The following is a 16,437-nucleotide window of genomic DNA, read 5'->3' as shown; positions in this document are numbered from 1 at the left end:
AAAGTACATCATCCTCTCTTTCCTTTCAAAAGTCTGCTTCATGTCCTATTCCCCTATCCTGAAGTGTGGCTGGGAGGAAACGAATTTTTCCCTCATGAATTTTTGAGTTTTTATTTATTTTTTACTGGTGGCTGTCCATTTAAAGTCTATAAGGCGGTTGCTATCTGCCAGGAAACTATGTTATCAGGGCTCTAACTTTAAATTCTTGGTCCCCACCCCCTAAAAAAAAAAATTTTGGAAAAAATCCCTTACTTGTTATTGGGAAAAGAAACGCATCTCCAGATTGTCTTCACTTCTCCGTTCAAGTAGCGTCAAGCAGTGTTTGTGGGCAGATCTGCAGGCTGTTTTGTTGGCGTTGTCTTGAAAAAAAAGATGGGCGTATTTTAATTTGCACGTCTGGTTTTAGTCACAGGCCTGGGGAAGATGATCTGCCAAAGGCCTGAGAGACGCGGCTCCACCCCCTCTCCTCGCACATGTGCTAGATACTGTTTTGATTGGAGACAGAACAAATCCAGATTGCCTTTTTTGACTCCGTGGACTAATGGGTTCACTTATTTTTCATGTATGTTGTAGAAAACCATTTCCAAAAGCATCAATCTGGGTTATTTACATTTTGCTCAGGATAGCTGTGCACAAATCATTTCTGTGAAAACGACGTGTGGTTAAACAATTACAATGGGAGAAACTCGCGAAGGAATTGTCATTTTTCTTCACAGTCTGTACCGAAACATTGGCCTTAGATGAAGCATTTTGGTTCTCTGAGGATATGTCATGTGCCCAGAGCAGGGAGGGGGTTTGCAAACCTTGGGGGTTAAGAGAATAGCTTTTGGAATCAGGTATATGTCTCAGGAATCCCAGCTTCACCTTTACTTAGTAACTCTGGGCAAGATACCAAACCTTTCTGGGCCTCAGTTTCTTGCTCTGTAAAGTAGGCACAGTGACAGGAACGCCGCCCAGGGTGAGCAAGTAGAGTCAGGCCCGGCTGGCCACTCTAAGTCAGTAGCTTTCCCACCATTTTCTACAAGAGCAGATGGGTATAAAAAGCCAGAATTCCCAGTTGAGTGCAACAAAGAACATCTTGACCAACAGGAGATAAAATTATATTCCATCCTTGGAAGTGGCTGGTGTTCATGCTCTATCCTTAGAGATCCTGCAAAAGAGAAGTAACCGCCTGCGTTGGCACTTGACCTGCTTTCTGGCAATGAGCACTCTCTCATCCCTCCTGGCCTGTGAGTCCTTAAAAGTAGTTGCTGTCCATCTATATTTTAACCAAAACCAAGTCACCTTGAAATGCTAATCAACCAAAACTAATTTGGATTTCAAATAAGTTTCTGGAAATGAAGAGCCGCCTTCCTTCAGAAGCTACAATGAGGCTCTTGTGGATGGTTCTCCTTGGGCTCATGCTTGAAAGGATAAGTCTTTGCTCTTTCAGGGACAGAATTCACTGAGTAGTGGATTTGAATAAATTAGAGGACTATTTTCTAATAAGAATAATGCTGTGCGTCTGGCCAATGTGGCTCAGTGGTTGAGCATCAACCCATGAACCAGGAGGTCACCGTTCAATTCCTGGTCAGGGCACATGCCCAGGTTGCAGGCTCAATCCCCAGTGTGGGGTGTGCAGGAGGCAGCCGATCAATGATTCTCTCTTATCATTGATGTTTCTCTATCTCTCTCCCTCTCCCTTTCTTTCTGAAATCAATAAAAATATATTTTTAAAAAGACGAATGCTATGAGTTCAACGTGCTAGAACTGAGCATCTGTTCTGCAGAAGCTTTGTGTGTACGGCAGTCACCCTTTTCCCTTCGTTTGTCCCTCCTCTCTCCGTTCCCCATTTTCACCTCTTCTTTTTTTCTGTTTTTCAAAAACGAAAAGGTTAGCACACAGAGTGGCTATTCTTTGAATTGGATGTTATCTGACTGCCCTCCCTTCTTTGTGCCTGTGTTACATTTGCATCCTCTTTTTCTTTCTTCATTTCCTTTAAGCAAATTATCTTGCTTTTCCCTCTGTTTATCTTTGCAGATGCTCATGCATCTCATTTTTTAATTCTGCTGGATCTGTCTTCCAGTCTTTGAAGCACGTGGTCTCCAGCCCTTTCCTGGAACGGCCGCAGGCCTGGTGGTCAGTGCCCTCGGCCAGCACCCCTGTTCGGGCCGCTCTGTGTTGAGATGACTTCACTCACAAGGCTGCCCGCTCTAGGGGGTGGCGGGGGTGGGGGCATGCTGTTGGGGGCTTCAGAGCCCTCCCATCCAGCTGCCAGTGGCCGTTCTGGCCAGGCATGCTTGGAGAAGCCCTCCCAGTACGGCCGGCCGGTCCCTGCAGGGGCCTGGAGACCTGCCGGCCATCTTCCTGGTAACAGCCAGGAGGTGAAACTAGATGCAACTCAGGTGCTGCTGCGAGGGATGCAGCCCTACAGGCAGCTTAAATCTCTTCTCTCAGGAGACGGGTCTGCCTCCGCTGATGGTCACACACTAATTGTGTGACCATCTGTTGCCACACTAGGTGGCAAGCAAGGAGCCCACCCTACATTGAACCAGAACCCAATATACATGCAATCTAGGGAGAGAAAACCTGTCTTCTTCTGTGGCCCCTCCTGTGGACTTCTGCAGAGGAGAGGGAAAAGAAACAGGAAGCAGAAAGCTGAGCATCTGAGCGCTCTACCAGCAGCTGCCTCCGCATCCTCTCAGGATTGTTTTACTCCCAGGCACAGGCTTTCTTATGGCTCTGCCATAGCAAAGGTTTAGTTTGAGATCACAGTGCACATAATTTTCATTGTTCCAACAAGGCAGGGAATAAAGACGATTGTTTGCCGTTTGTATGGTTTCCTTCATTTGGTAAAAAGAATAATGCTCTAACTACAAGAGGCCAGAAGGCTTGGGCAGCGCTCGCTGTAGAGATGAGCAGTGGACGCGGAGGTGCTGGAGTGCGTTCTCCAGTGGGGCTGGGACAGTCAGCGGGACGCTGTTCCCGGCAGCTGGTCCAGTGCTGGCCGTAGTGGCTGTTCTCGGCATTGCCAGGAGCTGTGCCTGGGACAGAAAACCACCAGGAGCCTTGGCCGTTGTATCCAGCTGCCTCCCTTTCCACATTCTCTTAAAACCAACTGCTTCCGCGTCGGCCACTGTTGTCAAGTTCCGAGTTACCCAGCACCCCTCAGGCTCCCGAGATTCCCTTGGTTAGAGTGTTAAGTGGTTAGGGTTAGAATCCTATGGGAGGCGGAGTGGCTCTGAAATTCACTTGTGTTTCGTTGCAGGATCTGGTTGGTTTCCATCCATAGCTTTAGGAATCTGAGTTAAGCTATCAGATATCCGTTGTGACAGTCCAAACACCCGTGTTATTTGGGCTTATTAGTTTAAAATGCATACGTACATTCTTTCTTTCTACGGGCAGACAGGATGCTCAGGTCGAACAGTTTCCCTGCAGAGAGAAAAAAACCTAATTTCTTGTGAGTTCATGACATCTTAACACAATGACAGTGGCAGGAAGAAATGGCTGGTTGGCACATAGCTAATCCCCTTGAAACGAATTTTTCTGAGAAACAGTAACTCCAAAATGCAGTTGTGTCTGAGCCTAAAAATACAGACTGAGGCGTCTTTAAATGGTCCTCCATTAGACTTGAGACCATCTGCTTGTTTGCAGCCAGAGTATAAATTTTCCACTGTTGTGAGCGCCGTGACGATGGCACCGCTCCAGAGAGGGAGGCGGCCCAAGTGGGAGCCTGAGGAAGCTCCGCCAGCCCGCTCTGCGCGGCCCTTCAGTTCCTTTCCACGGATTCGATTAGAGAACAAAGAGCCAAAGAAAAAATAGGGTGTCTTTTCAAAACTGAGCGCCGCTCCTCTCATCCCCTCCTGGGCTTGCGAGGGATGAAGTCTCCCTCCACCTGCCTCTGTGGCTCCGTCGGCTGTAAGACCGTTGTCAGCACCAGGGCCACCTGCTTTCGAAGGGTTGTAAATAAAACGGAGGCCAGTCTCTCCTACAGGAAAATCAGCGGACAAAAAGGTGGTATCATAGATACAGCCTATGGTGGTGCCTCCCTCTGATCCTTAGGGTAGTCAGTTCTGAGTTAACCTTGTAGTCAGACTGTATCTACCCTCTCCAGTTTTCCACATCGCTATGCTTAAGTGTAATAGCAAATCAAAACACTGATTGCCCAAGGGCCCTTAACCAACAGCCCGAGTTCCAGCCTGAACTCTGGCTCGGAGCAGCCATGGCAGCTCAGTCAGGTCTCAGACCCTCTGCTTTGTCCTCATCACTGAACTGAGGTCCCGGCCCAGGCGATCCCTCAGGTGCCTGGTTCTCCAGGGCAGCCCTTCTCAGGGAGACTGGGTGCACCCTGCAGGGTAGGCGCAGCCATATGATTGGCTGCCCTCTCCCCTCCCCCCCACCCCTTCCTCCCCGCCCCTAACAGTGCGTGTTCCCAAGGCCAGGAGGGAGTCAGGGACGTCGTAAATGGAACTCAGTGTCACATCATCTCTTTGCTGTAGCGTTGTGAATTAATTTGAACTTTTTAACGATCCAGCTCTGTGGGTAACCAGGGGTGTAAGGAAGTGGTTTGCCTTGGGGGAGACTTCCGGCACCCCTGTCTCTAGCGGGCCTTCTGCAGATCTGGGCCATCAGGAGTTGGCTGTCCCATGATCCGTCACGTCAGCCCCTCCCTGTCACTGATAACTGGTGTTCCTGCCAGTCGGACGTGTGCTAGAGACAGTTCTCCTGGTAGCACAACAGTGTGGCTGCGGTTGAAAATTAGTGATGGACAGGTGGTGACGGCTCCTGTTTGGCCTCAAAGCTTTCAGTCGGGGCTCAGAGCGTTGCAGAGACTGCCTCTGAAAATGCGGTCCTGGTCCGTTTAACTGAGCATCCCAGGTGTGTACATGAGCTGGTGTGTGTACACATCTGCACATTATGTGCTCACGGTGTTTCCAGGGTGTTTGGGGGAGCGAAGGCCCGGACTCGGCTGGACCGTGCAGCCTGCTCAGGATGCGGCCCATGCAGCTCCCGGGAGCAGCAGCTCTGCGTCACCCTGTGCCCGGCTCTGGGCCCGGGTCGGGGTGCCGGCCCTGAGCGGTTGCCATGGCAGGTGGATTCTTCCTGCTCCCCTGAGAGCTGCGTTTCCGCACCGGGAAGGGGTTCGTGTTTGTCGCAGTGGCAGCCTGGCCTTGGCCTGCTTTCACGCTGATGGGCCCCCACTTCACTGTGCTGGTTTCTTTCCCCCTCCTTCCCACAGCACACTTTCAAGAATGATTAACATAATTATTTCACCGTAACTACTGTGCCACTTGAAGTAAATTAGAGGGAAATTGTTCTTCCCCTCAGGCCCAAAGAAGTAGTAATCACCTTTGGCAAAGTAGCTGATGAAAATATAGCAACAGCAGAATCCCTCGCCCTGTCATATAATGTAACCCCCACGGGAGTGACATCCCATCACTTGACCACAGTCTGTTGATGAGCAGCAAGTCCCAGCTTCCACTCTCGCTCAGGCAGAGGGACTGTCCAAGCCATGGGTACCAGGGCACGGGAATCGTTTGGGGGCTGGGGGCCTTCAGTCAGTGTTGATTAAGTTGAAAGGTTCTGTGATAAGTCAGTTGTTTGGAGTGCAGAACAGGGTGGTCATCTGCAGTTAAGTTCATAGGTGAGCTGACAAGTCCTACATGGAACAGTTGGCTCCTCTAAAACATCGCTGTGGGTTCAGCTCGGGTTCAGAAAAGGATGGAGGGGTGTGCAGTACAGGAACATGCTCCTTCAATCTCAGGGCGCGGGGCACCCCGTCCAGCAGCTCCAACCACCCCGTCCAGCCCCGTGCGATGATGGCCACACCGGCTTCTCCCTCTCCCCACCGCGGGAGCAGCCCCGCCCGCCTGCTGCTCAAGCAGCTCGCTGTGGCGCCCAACCCAGCCCCGTGCGCCCAGATGGCCTTCCTTCTCCCCAGGTCAAGGCCAGTCGAGGCTCTTCTCCCTCGGTACTGACGGAGAGGGAGGAGCCAGGCACAGGTGTGGAGGAAGGCTAACTGTCACGGGCTCTTGTCTGACACCTGACAGCTGCTGAGTGTGCTGTGTTTCTCTGGAACATTGGAAATCTCTTGTGACCCCCGCGACTTCTCTGCAGTGCTGCGGGGTGCCTCTGTGCACACTTTGAGAACCGTGGCTCAGGGTTCCCCCTGTGCTGAGCACTCACTGTTGGCAAGGTCCAGTGTGCAGGCTGGGCAGCGAGCGGAGGAAGAACTTGGCCAACAGCAGATGGCACCACTGAGCAGGATGAACCGGAGGCTCCGCAGACCCCTGGGGGTGGACAGGGGAGGCGGCGTGTGGAACCTGGGTGGGTGTGGAAGGAGGCGGTTTGCCTTGGAGTTGCCTGGAGCAGAACTAAACCCTCAGGAGATGGCGGCCGAGTCTTGGTGATGGTTTGTGGGAGGACATTGGCTTCCCACTTGAAATGACAGTTATCTCACCACCATCAATGAGGCCAGCAGGGAGTGTTCGAGACGGTGCCCCCAAACCAGCTGGTGCCCACAGCACCTGCTTCCGTGGGCACAGGGACCTCCCTCTCAGAGCCCTCCTCCTCTTCAGTGAAACGGGGGTTAGGGTGCCACTTTCTCGGAGCCACTGTGCAGATGAAGATGACATAGCAGTGCCCACGCCCGGCACTGACAGAGCTCACCCAAACCTGCATCTGACAACGATGGCCCTTGGACGCGTCTGAGCCTGTGAGGGGAAGGCTAAGAGTCAGAGGGAGATGTTGGTACTCACCTTACTTATCACATCTGTTACATAATCCTGACCATTTTTCCATGCACGGAAAGGACTCCGTTCTGTACTTAGAACAAAAGAGCCATCGTGTAGCATCATCGAAAGTTCAGTTCACTCATTTTTCCAACCTGAGAACAGTCTGGGATATTTTGTAACCGTCCATTTTGCCTGAAACAAATCGGACCGTGAAACTGCTGGTCTGTGAAATGATTGAACAAATTAAAAATGTGTGTAAACAGCCAGACAGAATTAGCGAGGAGTCGAGCGGAAGCAGAACCCATTAACAAAAGAGAGTCGTGAATTGTATTTGCACCGTATTTTTGTGTTTGCCTTTTCCCTCCTTTTAAAAGCTTTAATGTGTCTTCATGCAGAGTGATTTAATGGCAGGACTTTAGCCTCGACGGGAACCTGAAATCTTAGAGTTTTTCTTTGTTTTTGGAAATGGAACCCCGTCCTCCTTTGGACCCTGAATGACTACAGATGCTGGGAAGTGGGCGTTTGCCACTGCTGGTTCCTGGTATTTCTCCCTGGCAGTTCCTCTGTAAATGCTGCAGCATTTACTTGGGGGGAAAATACTATGGAAACTAAAATAAATAAATAAGCAAATAAAATAAAAATGTGCGGGACCAAGATTGTAGATGCTTTTAGGACAGAACAGAATCTCTCAATATTGTTTTTAAAAACCTTGTACTGTAAGTACTGGACTAGACATTGACATACGTACGGATGTACTTCGGTTCTAACAAAACAGACAGAGGCAGGCTCGAGACCATCCTGAAAGATGATGAAGGGAAAGAAAAGTTCTTTGCAAAATCTGCAGGCCTGCCTTTCGGGTAACAGCATCCCTGCTCCCCACCCGGCCATGCTGGCTCCCTATACAGAACCTGGAGCTGGAGCTGCTCTCCTACAGACATCGGGTTTCACAGACAGGATGGGAGAGAGCAGAGGCTCAGACTTGCCCAGCCCCCAGCCAGCCCGTTCCCTCGGCAGCATCACCAGCTGGCGTGTCCATGTGTCCAGTTCTGCCTGCTGTCTCTGGGCACGGCTCCGTGGGAACGCGAGTCCACGCATCCCTAACACTTATTACATCGGCTGGGACTTCCTAGCTCACATGCTCCGTTTACTCCTGCCTCTTCCAAATCCCATATTTTTAAACAATGGGAAATATAAGAAAAGCATAAATCCATTTAAAATGGTGGAGAACAAGAAAGTGTACCATCCACTAACTAAAAAAAAGGTGGAGAAATTTCTGTAAAATGGGAACAGGAAAAAGTTTGACAGAGAACTCGAGCTGCAGTCAGTAGCTGCACCTGTAAGGGGGGCAACACCGAGAATGAGAGAGAAGGGCCAGTGCCCCAGGCGCCTTTTCACCCCGGCAGCATCGTTCCGTGCGCTGGCATCGCCTCCTGGTTTGCGTCGCCAGCATGGGCAGCGAGTCCATCAAACGTGAAAACACACGCGAGCACAAGGGGTGTTTGTTTTGTCGTTGTTTTCTATAAATTCTAGCTGGTGTTCTTGCTAGCCAAGAGGTCCAGCGCTGATGTTTTGGAGGGGATTAAACATTCCTGCGCAGGATGGAAAAAATCCAAGAAGGAAGCCAGGAGAACACACGTCCTGGGAAGGCCTCGGTCAGGAGGCGAGAGGGGAAGAATGCGACACAAGGGAGAAGGGAAATTTGGAGCTACTGGTGCCGTGTGTATGACCGGAAGGCTTCCCATTGAGGGTAAATCTGGACTCGCCAGGGGGAGCTGGACAAGCAGAAACATTCCCCGGTCACAGGAAGCCTTCTCCTGCCCACAGGGGCCACGGTGCTCTCGCCGCCAGGCAGGGAGGATGGTGCCGCTTTGGCACCTGTTTCTAAGATGTGAGAGCAAATCTGCCAACACTTACCAGCCCTCCCAGTCCCCCGGAACCTCCCCTGGCTCAGGAAAATGAAGTGTGATAGAAACAACAGTTATAAAACCCTGTGAGTGCCCACACCTTTGCCTCCCCTCGACTAGCTCGGTCCCCAGGCCTGTGTATGGACAGAATAATTCGGGGTTGGTGGGGGTGGAGAGCACAGGCCTGATGGCCTCACACTGGAAAAGGCAGATGAGAGGGAGAGAGCTGGAAAGGGAGGAGGCAGCAAGGGCTGAGCCGGCCACAGTGGGCTCCGCTCACAGGAGGGAACTCAGGTTGCTTCTCTGCTGAGGTCGGAGCACGGGAGGGAGACCTGGTGTTGTCTGTGTTGGAGGTGGAGGCTCTATAACCAAAAGGAAAGGGAGCCAGCAGCTGCATGGAGTGTCAGGGAGCACGCTGTGGGGTCCAAGGGAGGCTTCGGATGTTGTTGTGTAACGACCAGTACAAAGTACCACGATACACGAGGAGAACGAACTTGTCAGAAAATTGGCCAGTGTCATCAAGAGACCCTTAAGTTATAATTCACGGGAGAAAACCATAGGCCCGGACAGAACCTTCAGACCGAGCACTGGAAACAGCAGATCTGACACATTTAGTTGAGAAAAGAGCCCAGTCACTTACAGGAGAACCTAAGAATGACGAGATTCAGAAACTTTCAGAGCCTGGGATATTTCTGGGTTGCTCCCATATAAAGAACAGTTATTAAAGTGGACTTGGAGGGCAGTGTGACAATCAATCCCTAAACAGGCTTGCCCAGGTTTGGGGAACCGCCTGTGACATCATGAAGGGACTGGGTAGGCCTTTCTAGTTCCCCACCCAGACATTTCCAGGATGTTGGCTTTTCACGGTGGTCACAAGTCTCTATATTAGGGAGAAAATCCTTGCCCAAAGCCCTAGCAGGTTTCCCTCAAGCCCCACTGGCCAGGATTTAGTTATTAGCTCATGCCCAGCTATTGGGGGGCCTGACAAAGTACCTGGCATTTGTGAATTCTCGAGTGAACGTGGTGGGCGGGGGGGCTGGGTGTCCTACCCCTCCAGGAAGGAGGAAGCAGAAGAAGGCGCTGAGCCGGGTGATGGGAAGGCACTGAAGGGAATGGTTAGTGTCTGATAGGTTAGTGTTTGCAGTGAGCTCGGAGGGTCAGAAAAGTGCACCCCCAATGGGAGAGGCATGACATGAAGACTCAAAGAAAAGGTGGAAAGGAGGTGGGCTGTGCTGGATGAAGACTTCAGTGATGAAGGTCAAAAGGAGAAGTTAGCCCAGCAGGCTTGGCTTAGTGGTTGAGCATCAACCTATGATCCAGGAGGTCACCGTTTGATTACTGGTCAGGGCACATGCCTGGGTTGGGGGCTTGACCCCAGTAGGGGGTGTGCAGAAGGCAGCTGATGGATGCGCCTCTCACATCCACCATGTTTCTATCTCTATCCCTCTCCCTTCCTCTCTCTCTCAAATCTATAAAAACATGAAAAATATATATTTTTTAATAAAAATATAAAAAGGGAGAAATTAACATTTAATCAAAATAAACTGAAGGTTTCACATTTCATTGGTTTTTAAAAATCAGTCACAAAAAACGGAGAGGCAAAAGAAATCTGACCAAACGAAGTCCATGTGAGAAAAGCAGGCCTGTCTCCTTGGCTGCAAGTTCAAACGAGCTGGAAGCGAGGCTGCCAAGAAGCTTATGTAACCAGAGGCCTCTGCAGAGAGCACAGTTCAGAACATAGGGGCGCGACCCCAGGCCTCCAGGGGCTCAGCCGTGGCCACCTCTACCCCAATCCCTTTCCCTGGATTTTTCCGCCACCTGCATTCTTTGGCGTCACGCTGTCACTGCTCAGAAAGCCCTTTTTGGTGACGGTGACGGCTCTGTAGACACCGTCCTCCATTCACTCAGTCAATGCTTCCCCCCTTCCTCAGCCTTTCCCCTCCCCAGCCCCCTGACTCCCATCCCCCTGGCCCTCAGCCCAATGGCCCCCAGCCCCCTGGTCCCAAGTAGAATCACTCACTGCTGCCTTGTTTCCCCACCGAGCTCCTGCCTAGCCCTTACCCGCCCCTCAGCCCTGCACCTCTGGCTGCTGGACCCAAGCCCTACTTCGAGGGGCTCTGAGGACCGCTGGTGCCTGGCAGGAGTGGGAGATATTCATGGCTGCTCTTGGTATAGAGTATTGATAAGTGAGGGCTCCAGCCACTTCTGGGCACACGGAGTGGTGTCTCCACCTTCTGCCTGCCCCTGGGTCTTTTCAGTGCAGATTGGCTTTGAGCAGGTCTGGGGTGGGGCCCAGATTCTGCCTCAGGATGGGCTCCCAGGAGAAGCTGGGATTTCCCCAGAGCTCCCTGCGCAGGCCCTGAGGCAGGGGAGTCAGTAGAGGTGAGTTCAGGGTCTCATCCAGGTGTGTCGGCCTGGTGGCCAGAGGCCCTTGTCTCCCGCACCCCTCAGGGCCTGCTGCAAGCTCCGCACAGCAGGCAGCATAGTCAGCCAGCTGTCAATCACCCAGGCGGGCTCAGTGGGCACTTCCTTTCCTGAGGAGGAAGAATACCCCCTGGAGGGTAGGAATGAGAATTGGCGGAGGTCCCTTCTCCCGGCTGTCAGGCTTGGTGGTGGCATTCGCCCCTGATGAGGGCTTTGCTTGGAAATAGCTGTCCTCTGCCTGTGTGGCGGCCTCTCGGCTCTGACTTTGCTCGGTTCCCTTTCTGTCCAGTATGTTTCCCGCCTGTGGACGGCCTCGCTTCCTAGCGCCCGGGACCCTTGGCTGCGGGAATGACCTGCTTCCCTAACACACTGAGGAAGTCTGTACTGATGCCAGTTCCTTCCTGAAAACAAGAATGGGACCTTCCCTCCCAGTGGTACCTGTGCCCTGTTCACTAAGCCTACATAAGCAAGAGCATTTCTCCATGGGCTTTGCCAGGGAATTCTCTGGAATGCTTGGTTCCAAGGGCACAATAGGCACATACCCCCATCCGGGTACAACTGCACGAGTATTTACTTGGTGCAGCTTGTTTGTTGGACTGGCCAACACAACTCATGGAAATGCTGGTTTGCTTCCCCATCCAGAGCCACTTAAATTCACGGCGTCAACTCTGGGCTTTGCTTGGTGACACAGCATGACGTCACCAAACCCTGGCCACGTGCTCCTAAAACAGTGTATTCTGTCTCCTCATCACAGAGCGACTTGCAGGCCATTCAGGGCAACAGGCAAAATTCATCTATTTCATGGCTTTCACCAGGTGACTCCCTGTTAGCACGTAGCTCGCCTCTCCTGCTCTCCGTTCTCCTGGCTGCACACAAGAAAACAGAAGTCATGGTAGAGGAAGAACGAAATATTTGAAGGCATGTTTAACTCAACACTGATGACAAGGTTCAGCTCCTGTTTCTGGTAGTGAAGCAAGAAGGTAGGGTTCGGGCACTCAGAAATCATGCCTTTGGGTTGGAAACCGCACGGCGGCCGCGGGCCTGCGCTGGCCAACAGCTTACCCTAAAGGGCCATTGTGATCTCTTCCCCAAAGGTCGCACTGCAGAGAACACTGGTCACAGGGGCTAGGCACCGTCTTTCTAGAGCTTTCCAGGTGCTGAAAAGTGTGTGATGGGAGCAGAGGAGGAAGCCCTTGCTGCTCTCAACGCGTAGAGACTTGGGAGCAGGGACTAGAACCAGCAGAGCCGGAGTGAGGAGGGCACTGGGCAGGCTCCCTTTCCGCCGTGAGGTTCGGAGCCTTATCAAGTGCATTCCATCGGCTCCTCCTGCTTGGCACACGCCGCCGATGTGTTACGTGGCTACAACGACAGCATTGTAGTCCTAGCTTTTATTCTCTTCCTGAATTCACTATTTTTTAAATAACAGCTGGATTTAATAATACTGGCCTCACCTAAAGAACCCAAATCTAGCCCTGACCGGTTTGGATCAGTGGATAGAGCGCTGGCCTGCGGACTGAAGGGTCCCGGGTTCGATTCCGGTCAAGGGCATGTACCTTGGTTGCGGGCACATCCCCAGTAGGGAGTGTGCAGGAGGCAGCTGATGGATGTTTCTCTCTCATCGATGTTTCTAACTCTCTATCCCTCTCCCTTCCTCTCTGTAAAAAAAAAAAAAGAGAGAGAACCCAAATCTAAGTTTCCCCGTGCATGTGGGGCCTAAGAAAAACCCCCAAAGAGCCCTTGGAATACGGTCAGAAACAGGGATGAGCGCGTTCGTTTGCACACGCCATCTCTGGGCCTCACCCTGACACCGCGTCCCTCCTTGGCATCCTGGGATCTCAACTCGTCAAGGCGGAGAGGGACATGTGGGTCACAATCTGGGAGGCCACCCCACGATTAATTTCCATGAAACTGATCACTGCAGTTTGGAAAACCCGGTCTCAGCTCATCTGATACTGACACCTACGCACAGGCCAGGTCTCCCCTAAGCGCAGACCCCTCAGGAGAAACCTGCTGGGGTTTGGCCGGACTGCACTCGTGTGTCAGCCACGAATGCTCGGATTTCTTCATCCAGCTCTGTGTTCTGATCACACCAGGGTCTTGGATTTCTTTGCTCTTCGAGACCTACAGTTCACATGTCTGCAAAAGAGGCATGTCTGCCTCACGGGCGAGGCTGTGCCCTTTTCCTCCGAGGAAAGTTAACATCCAGTTTTGGTTTGCAAGGAAAGGGGCAGACGTGTCCCCTGGGTATGGGTGAACCTCTCTTTGGGGCTGCGAGCCCAGCACTGGCGGACCACAGGACTCAGGGGACCCCTGCGGAGGCAGGCTGTGCTTGCTCAGGGAGCTCTGGTGCCTGCCACCAAACAGGCAGATTGGAGATGAAGGCTGACCAGATGGCCATCTCGGCCTTGGCTGGGCACCACCCTCTCTGGGCTCATCTCCCACGGGACCCTGCTGGCCCTGACCTCAGCCCATGTGCTGTGAGAGCAGAGTGCTGCCCCCTCCCCTTCCTGAGCTTACAGACAGGAAGGGAGTGATGGCCTCAGGGCCGGCACACCCTTCCTCCTGGGCCTTTGCCATCATGCAGATCAAGAGTGGCCACTCCTGATGCTGAGAAAGTCCTGTCCAGGGGGTGCCTCCTGCAGCCCAGAGGCGGCTGGTCATCTGGGTGATCTGGGCGCCCGGGTCAATGTCCTGGTAACATCACTGGATGTGCCCATTCACGGGCTGGTGGTGACCGATCAGACTGCCCCCCGCCCTCTCTTCTGATAAACAGCCCAGCACCACATCGTAGTGGAGCCTGGACGGAGGAGTTCCTCCTGCATCCAGAGGCGCCTTGAAGAGTGAAAGAAACTGGTCATTTTCTCTCTGATTTGGGACCAGCTGATCATGTGCTATTTTCACATGATTATTTGCATGTTTATGTGAAATGCTTCCCCCTTCCTCACCCAGAATTGGTGTCACCTTCCTCAGTCTTTTCGTCCTGCCCTCGGGGGACATCCCCTCTGTGTCTTCCTCCCCCTGGCCTCTGTCACCCTCTTAGTTATGTGGTCATGATGAGCATGGCCGATACCCATTCCAAAAGTGTCTGTCACCGTTCTTATGTATTTACATTACTTTACTTCCTTGCCATTAGTCATAGCTTGCTTTTGATCTCGGGGACACTGATTCATTTTCTTTCCAATTGCAATTCCGTTTTGCAGACTCTGCGTTCTGACCTGATCCTCCCTGAGTGTGAGCACTTTTCCCCCAGGCCTGGCCTCGGGCCCTGCTCTGCTGCCCCGTTTGGGGGGTCCCCGGGCACCCGGAGCCCACTGTTCCTGTTCTCCACATTCACACCTGTGTGTTTCCAAAATGCATCCACTCAGTTCAGTTGCGTTAAGTAACATCTGTTGCCAGTTTTCTCACGTCTAATGAAGGAGACATCCTTCTGGAACGTTTCTCGTTCCTGGATAACGTATTAGTATTTGCTCCCCTTTACGTGTTTAGTCCATTGCACACGGTCGTCAGCGTCAGGCTTCCCGCTCTTCACGGTTTCCTCGCTGGAGATGTCCCACGGCAGTCCCCCATCGCTACCTCTTCTCGGGTTTCAGCAGTTCTCCCATCTGTGATTTTGCCAACTAACTTTCCACTGTATTTTCCACATTTTCTTGTTTTTGTGCCCTTTAGAAGCCTTTCTTTAAGGGGGAAAATGATTTCTTTAAAAAAAATATTTTTATTGATTTCTGAGAGGAGGGGAGAGGTAGAGAGAAACATCAATCATGAGAGAGGATCAGTGATTGGCTGCCTTCTGTATGCCCCCTACTGGGGATTGAACCCATAACCCAGGCATGTCCCCCTGACTGGACTCGAACCCAGGATCTTTCAGTCCGCAGGCCCATGCTCTATCCACTGAGCCAAACCAGCTAGGGCAAAAATGATTTCTAAAATTAACTCCCAAACTTTCTGGAGTTTTAAAATCTTGCTGAAATTTGTGCTTTCATGTCAGGTTAGGGGTTAGTGTGGTGTGTTCTAGCCCCAGACTCACTTGACTCAGAGATATAGGAGAAACACAAAAATCTGAGCTTGGGGGGACAAGACAAATATTGAAGCCTCACCAAGAATCCAAAAAGTCCCGGCAAACCCTCATGGGATGGCAGTGTGGTCCCACTGAGTGTGAATCGGAATCTCGCAGCATAGGTGGCCCGTGGATAGCTGGGTGCTGTGATGACAGTACAAACCCAGAACAGCACCTGGACGCACCTCAGGCAAGGTTGGCCGCTCAGGCGCTGGAGACTGGCCGCCTGGACTCAAACCTTGTATGAGCTGTGTGACCTCGGGAGGTTCTCAGCCTCTCTGTGCCTCACATCTCTAGCCTTTAAAGTGATAATGGCATGTCTCTCCCAGGCGAATATGAGCAAAGGATCTGATGTATGTGTCTAGCTATTGGCCACTGTGAATGTGAGTAACAGGAAGATAATGAAATATAATCGATATTAAAAGTTATGTCAACAAAGCAGGAGGAAAATGTTTCGATGTACAAGGACAATTAGAAATGCAGGACATGGCAAGTTGGGAGGAACGTAGCAAGATTCCACGAAGCGGGCACAGAGGAACACATGTGGAGCCCGGGGCTGGCGCTCTGGACACACCTACGGAGTCTCACAGCCTGTGGGCACCATCGATGGCCTGTGTCCTTCCCCTGCTGAAACCTGGGGCTGCCCGGGAAGGGCTGCCACGTCGGCTGCTTAGTGATCTCACATGTATTTTGGGTAGATGGAAAGGACTGCATGTAGGGTGCCATGGCTTCTAGAAAATGCCAGCACCCACTGATGGGTGTAAAAGGACAGGTGACGAGCAGCTCTGGTGGAGGCTGTTGGCACCTCGTCATGTTTCCCAGGCCCAGCGAGGCGGCTCCCTCTCTCGTCAGCTTTGCGTTGTCTTTTTCTGTTCGCATTCGGGGTTCGGCGTGTCCAGCCCCCTGTGCAACCTCACGGCCTGGAGCTTTGGCAGGTGGTCATAATTAACAGCTCAGATTGAACAGCCGCTGTAGCCAATCAATCGCACCGGCTCCCTGCCCCAAAGGCACTAGAAGTGGTTGGAAAGCAAGCCCCGAGCTTCCACGGCCCCTCTCTCCTTAGAGAGCAGTCTGCATTCCCAAAGGCACCCGTGAAGGTTCACTTCTGCGTTTGAAAAGTTTGCTCTGAAACCCAGACATGCAGAGCACGCAGGGCTCCAACGCTTACTTAAAAAGTCGACATGAAATGTTTTCTAGAAGCTGAGCTGACGCTGTCCTCCCCAGGGCCAGTTGGTGCAGGTCACGACCTCGTGCAGGTGCTGGGCTCGTGAGTACGGGCATCGCACCCGCTGCACGAGCTGCCCGCCCCCGTCTTGCAGCTGGGTCTCCGTCTTCTTGGAGG

General features: G+C 52.2%; 1 protein-coding gene across 3 annotated transcripts in view; it reads left to right on the top strand.

Annotated features, from left to right (window-relative positions):
- The window catches only part of ANO10 (anoctamin 10), a 90,600-nt gene that overhangs the window by 68,707 nt on the left and 5,456 nt on the right, over positions 1 to 16,437 (top strand). The window contains exon 13 of one of the 3 annotated variants that reach the window (XM_023764182.1): positions 11,857 to 11,969. The exons of the other annotated variants lie outside the window; for them this stretch is intronic. Within the exon in view, the coding sequence (XP_023619950.1) occupies positions 11,857 to 11,871 (15 nt within the window). The 3' untranslated portion in view covers positions 11,872 to 11,969. Of the gene's footprint in view, positions 1 to 11,856; positions 11,970 to 16,437 lie in introns of those variants that run through there. 3 annotated transcript variants of the gene reach the window in all.

Source organism: Myotis lucifugus, unplaced genomic scaffold (genome assembly GCF_000147115.1).
Source record: "Myotis lucifugus unplaced genomic scaffold, Myoluc2.0 scaffold_319, whole genome shotgun sequence".
NCBI classification, from domain to species: domain Eukaryota; kingdom Metazoa; phylum Chordata; class Mammalia; order Chiroptera; family Vespertilionidae; genus Myotis; species Myotis lucifugus.
This window is presented reverse-complemented; position numbering and strand designations above follow the sequence as displayed.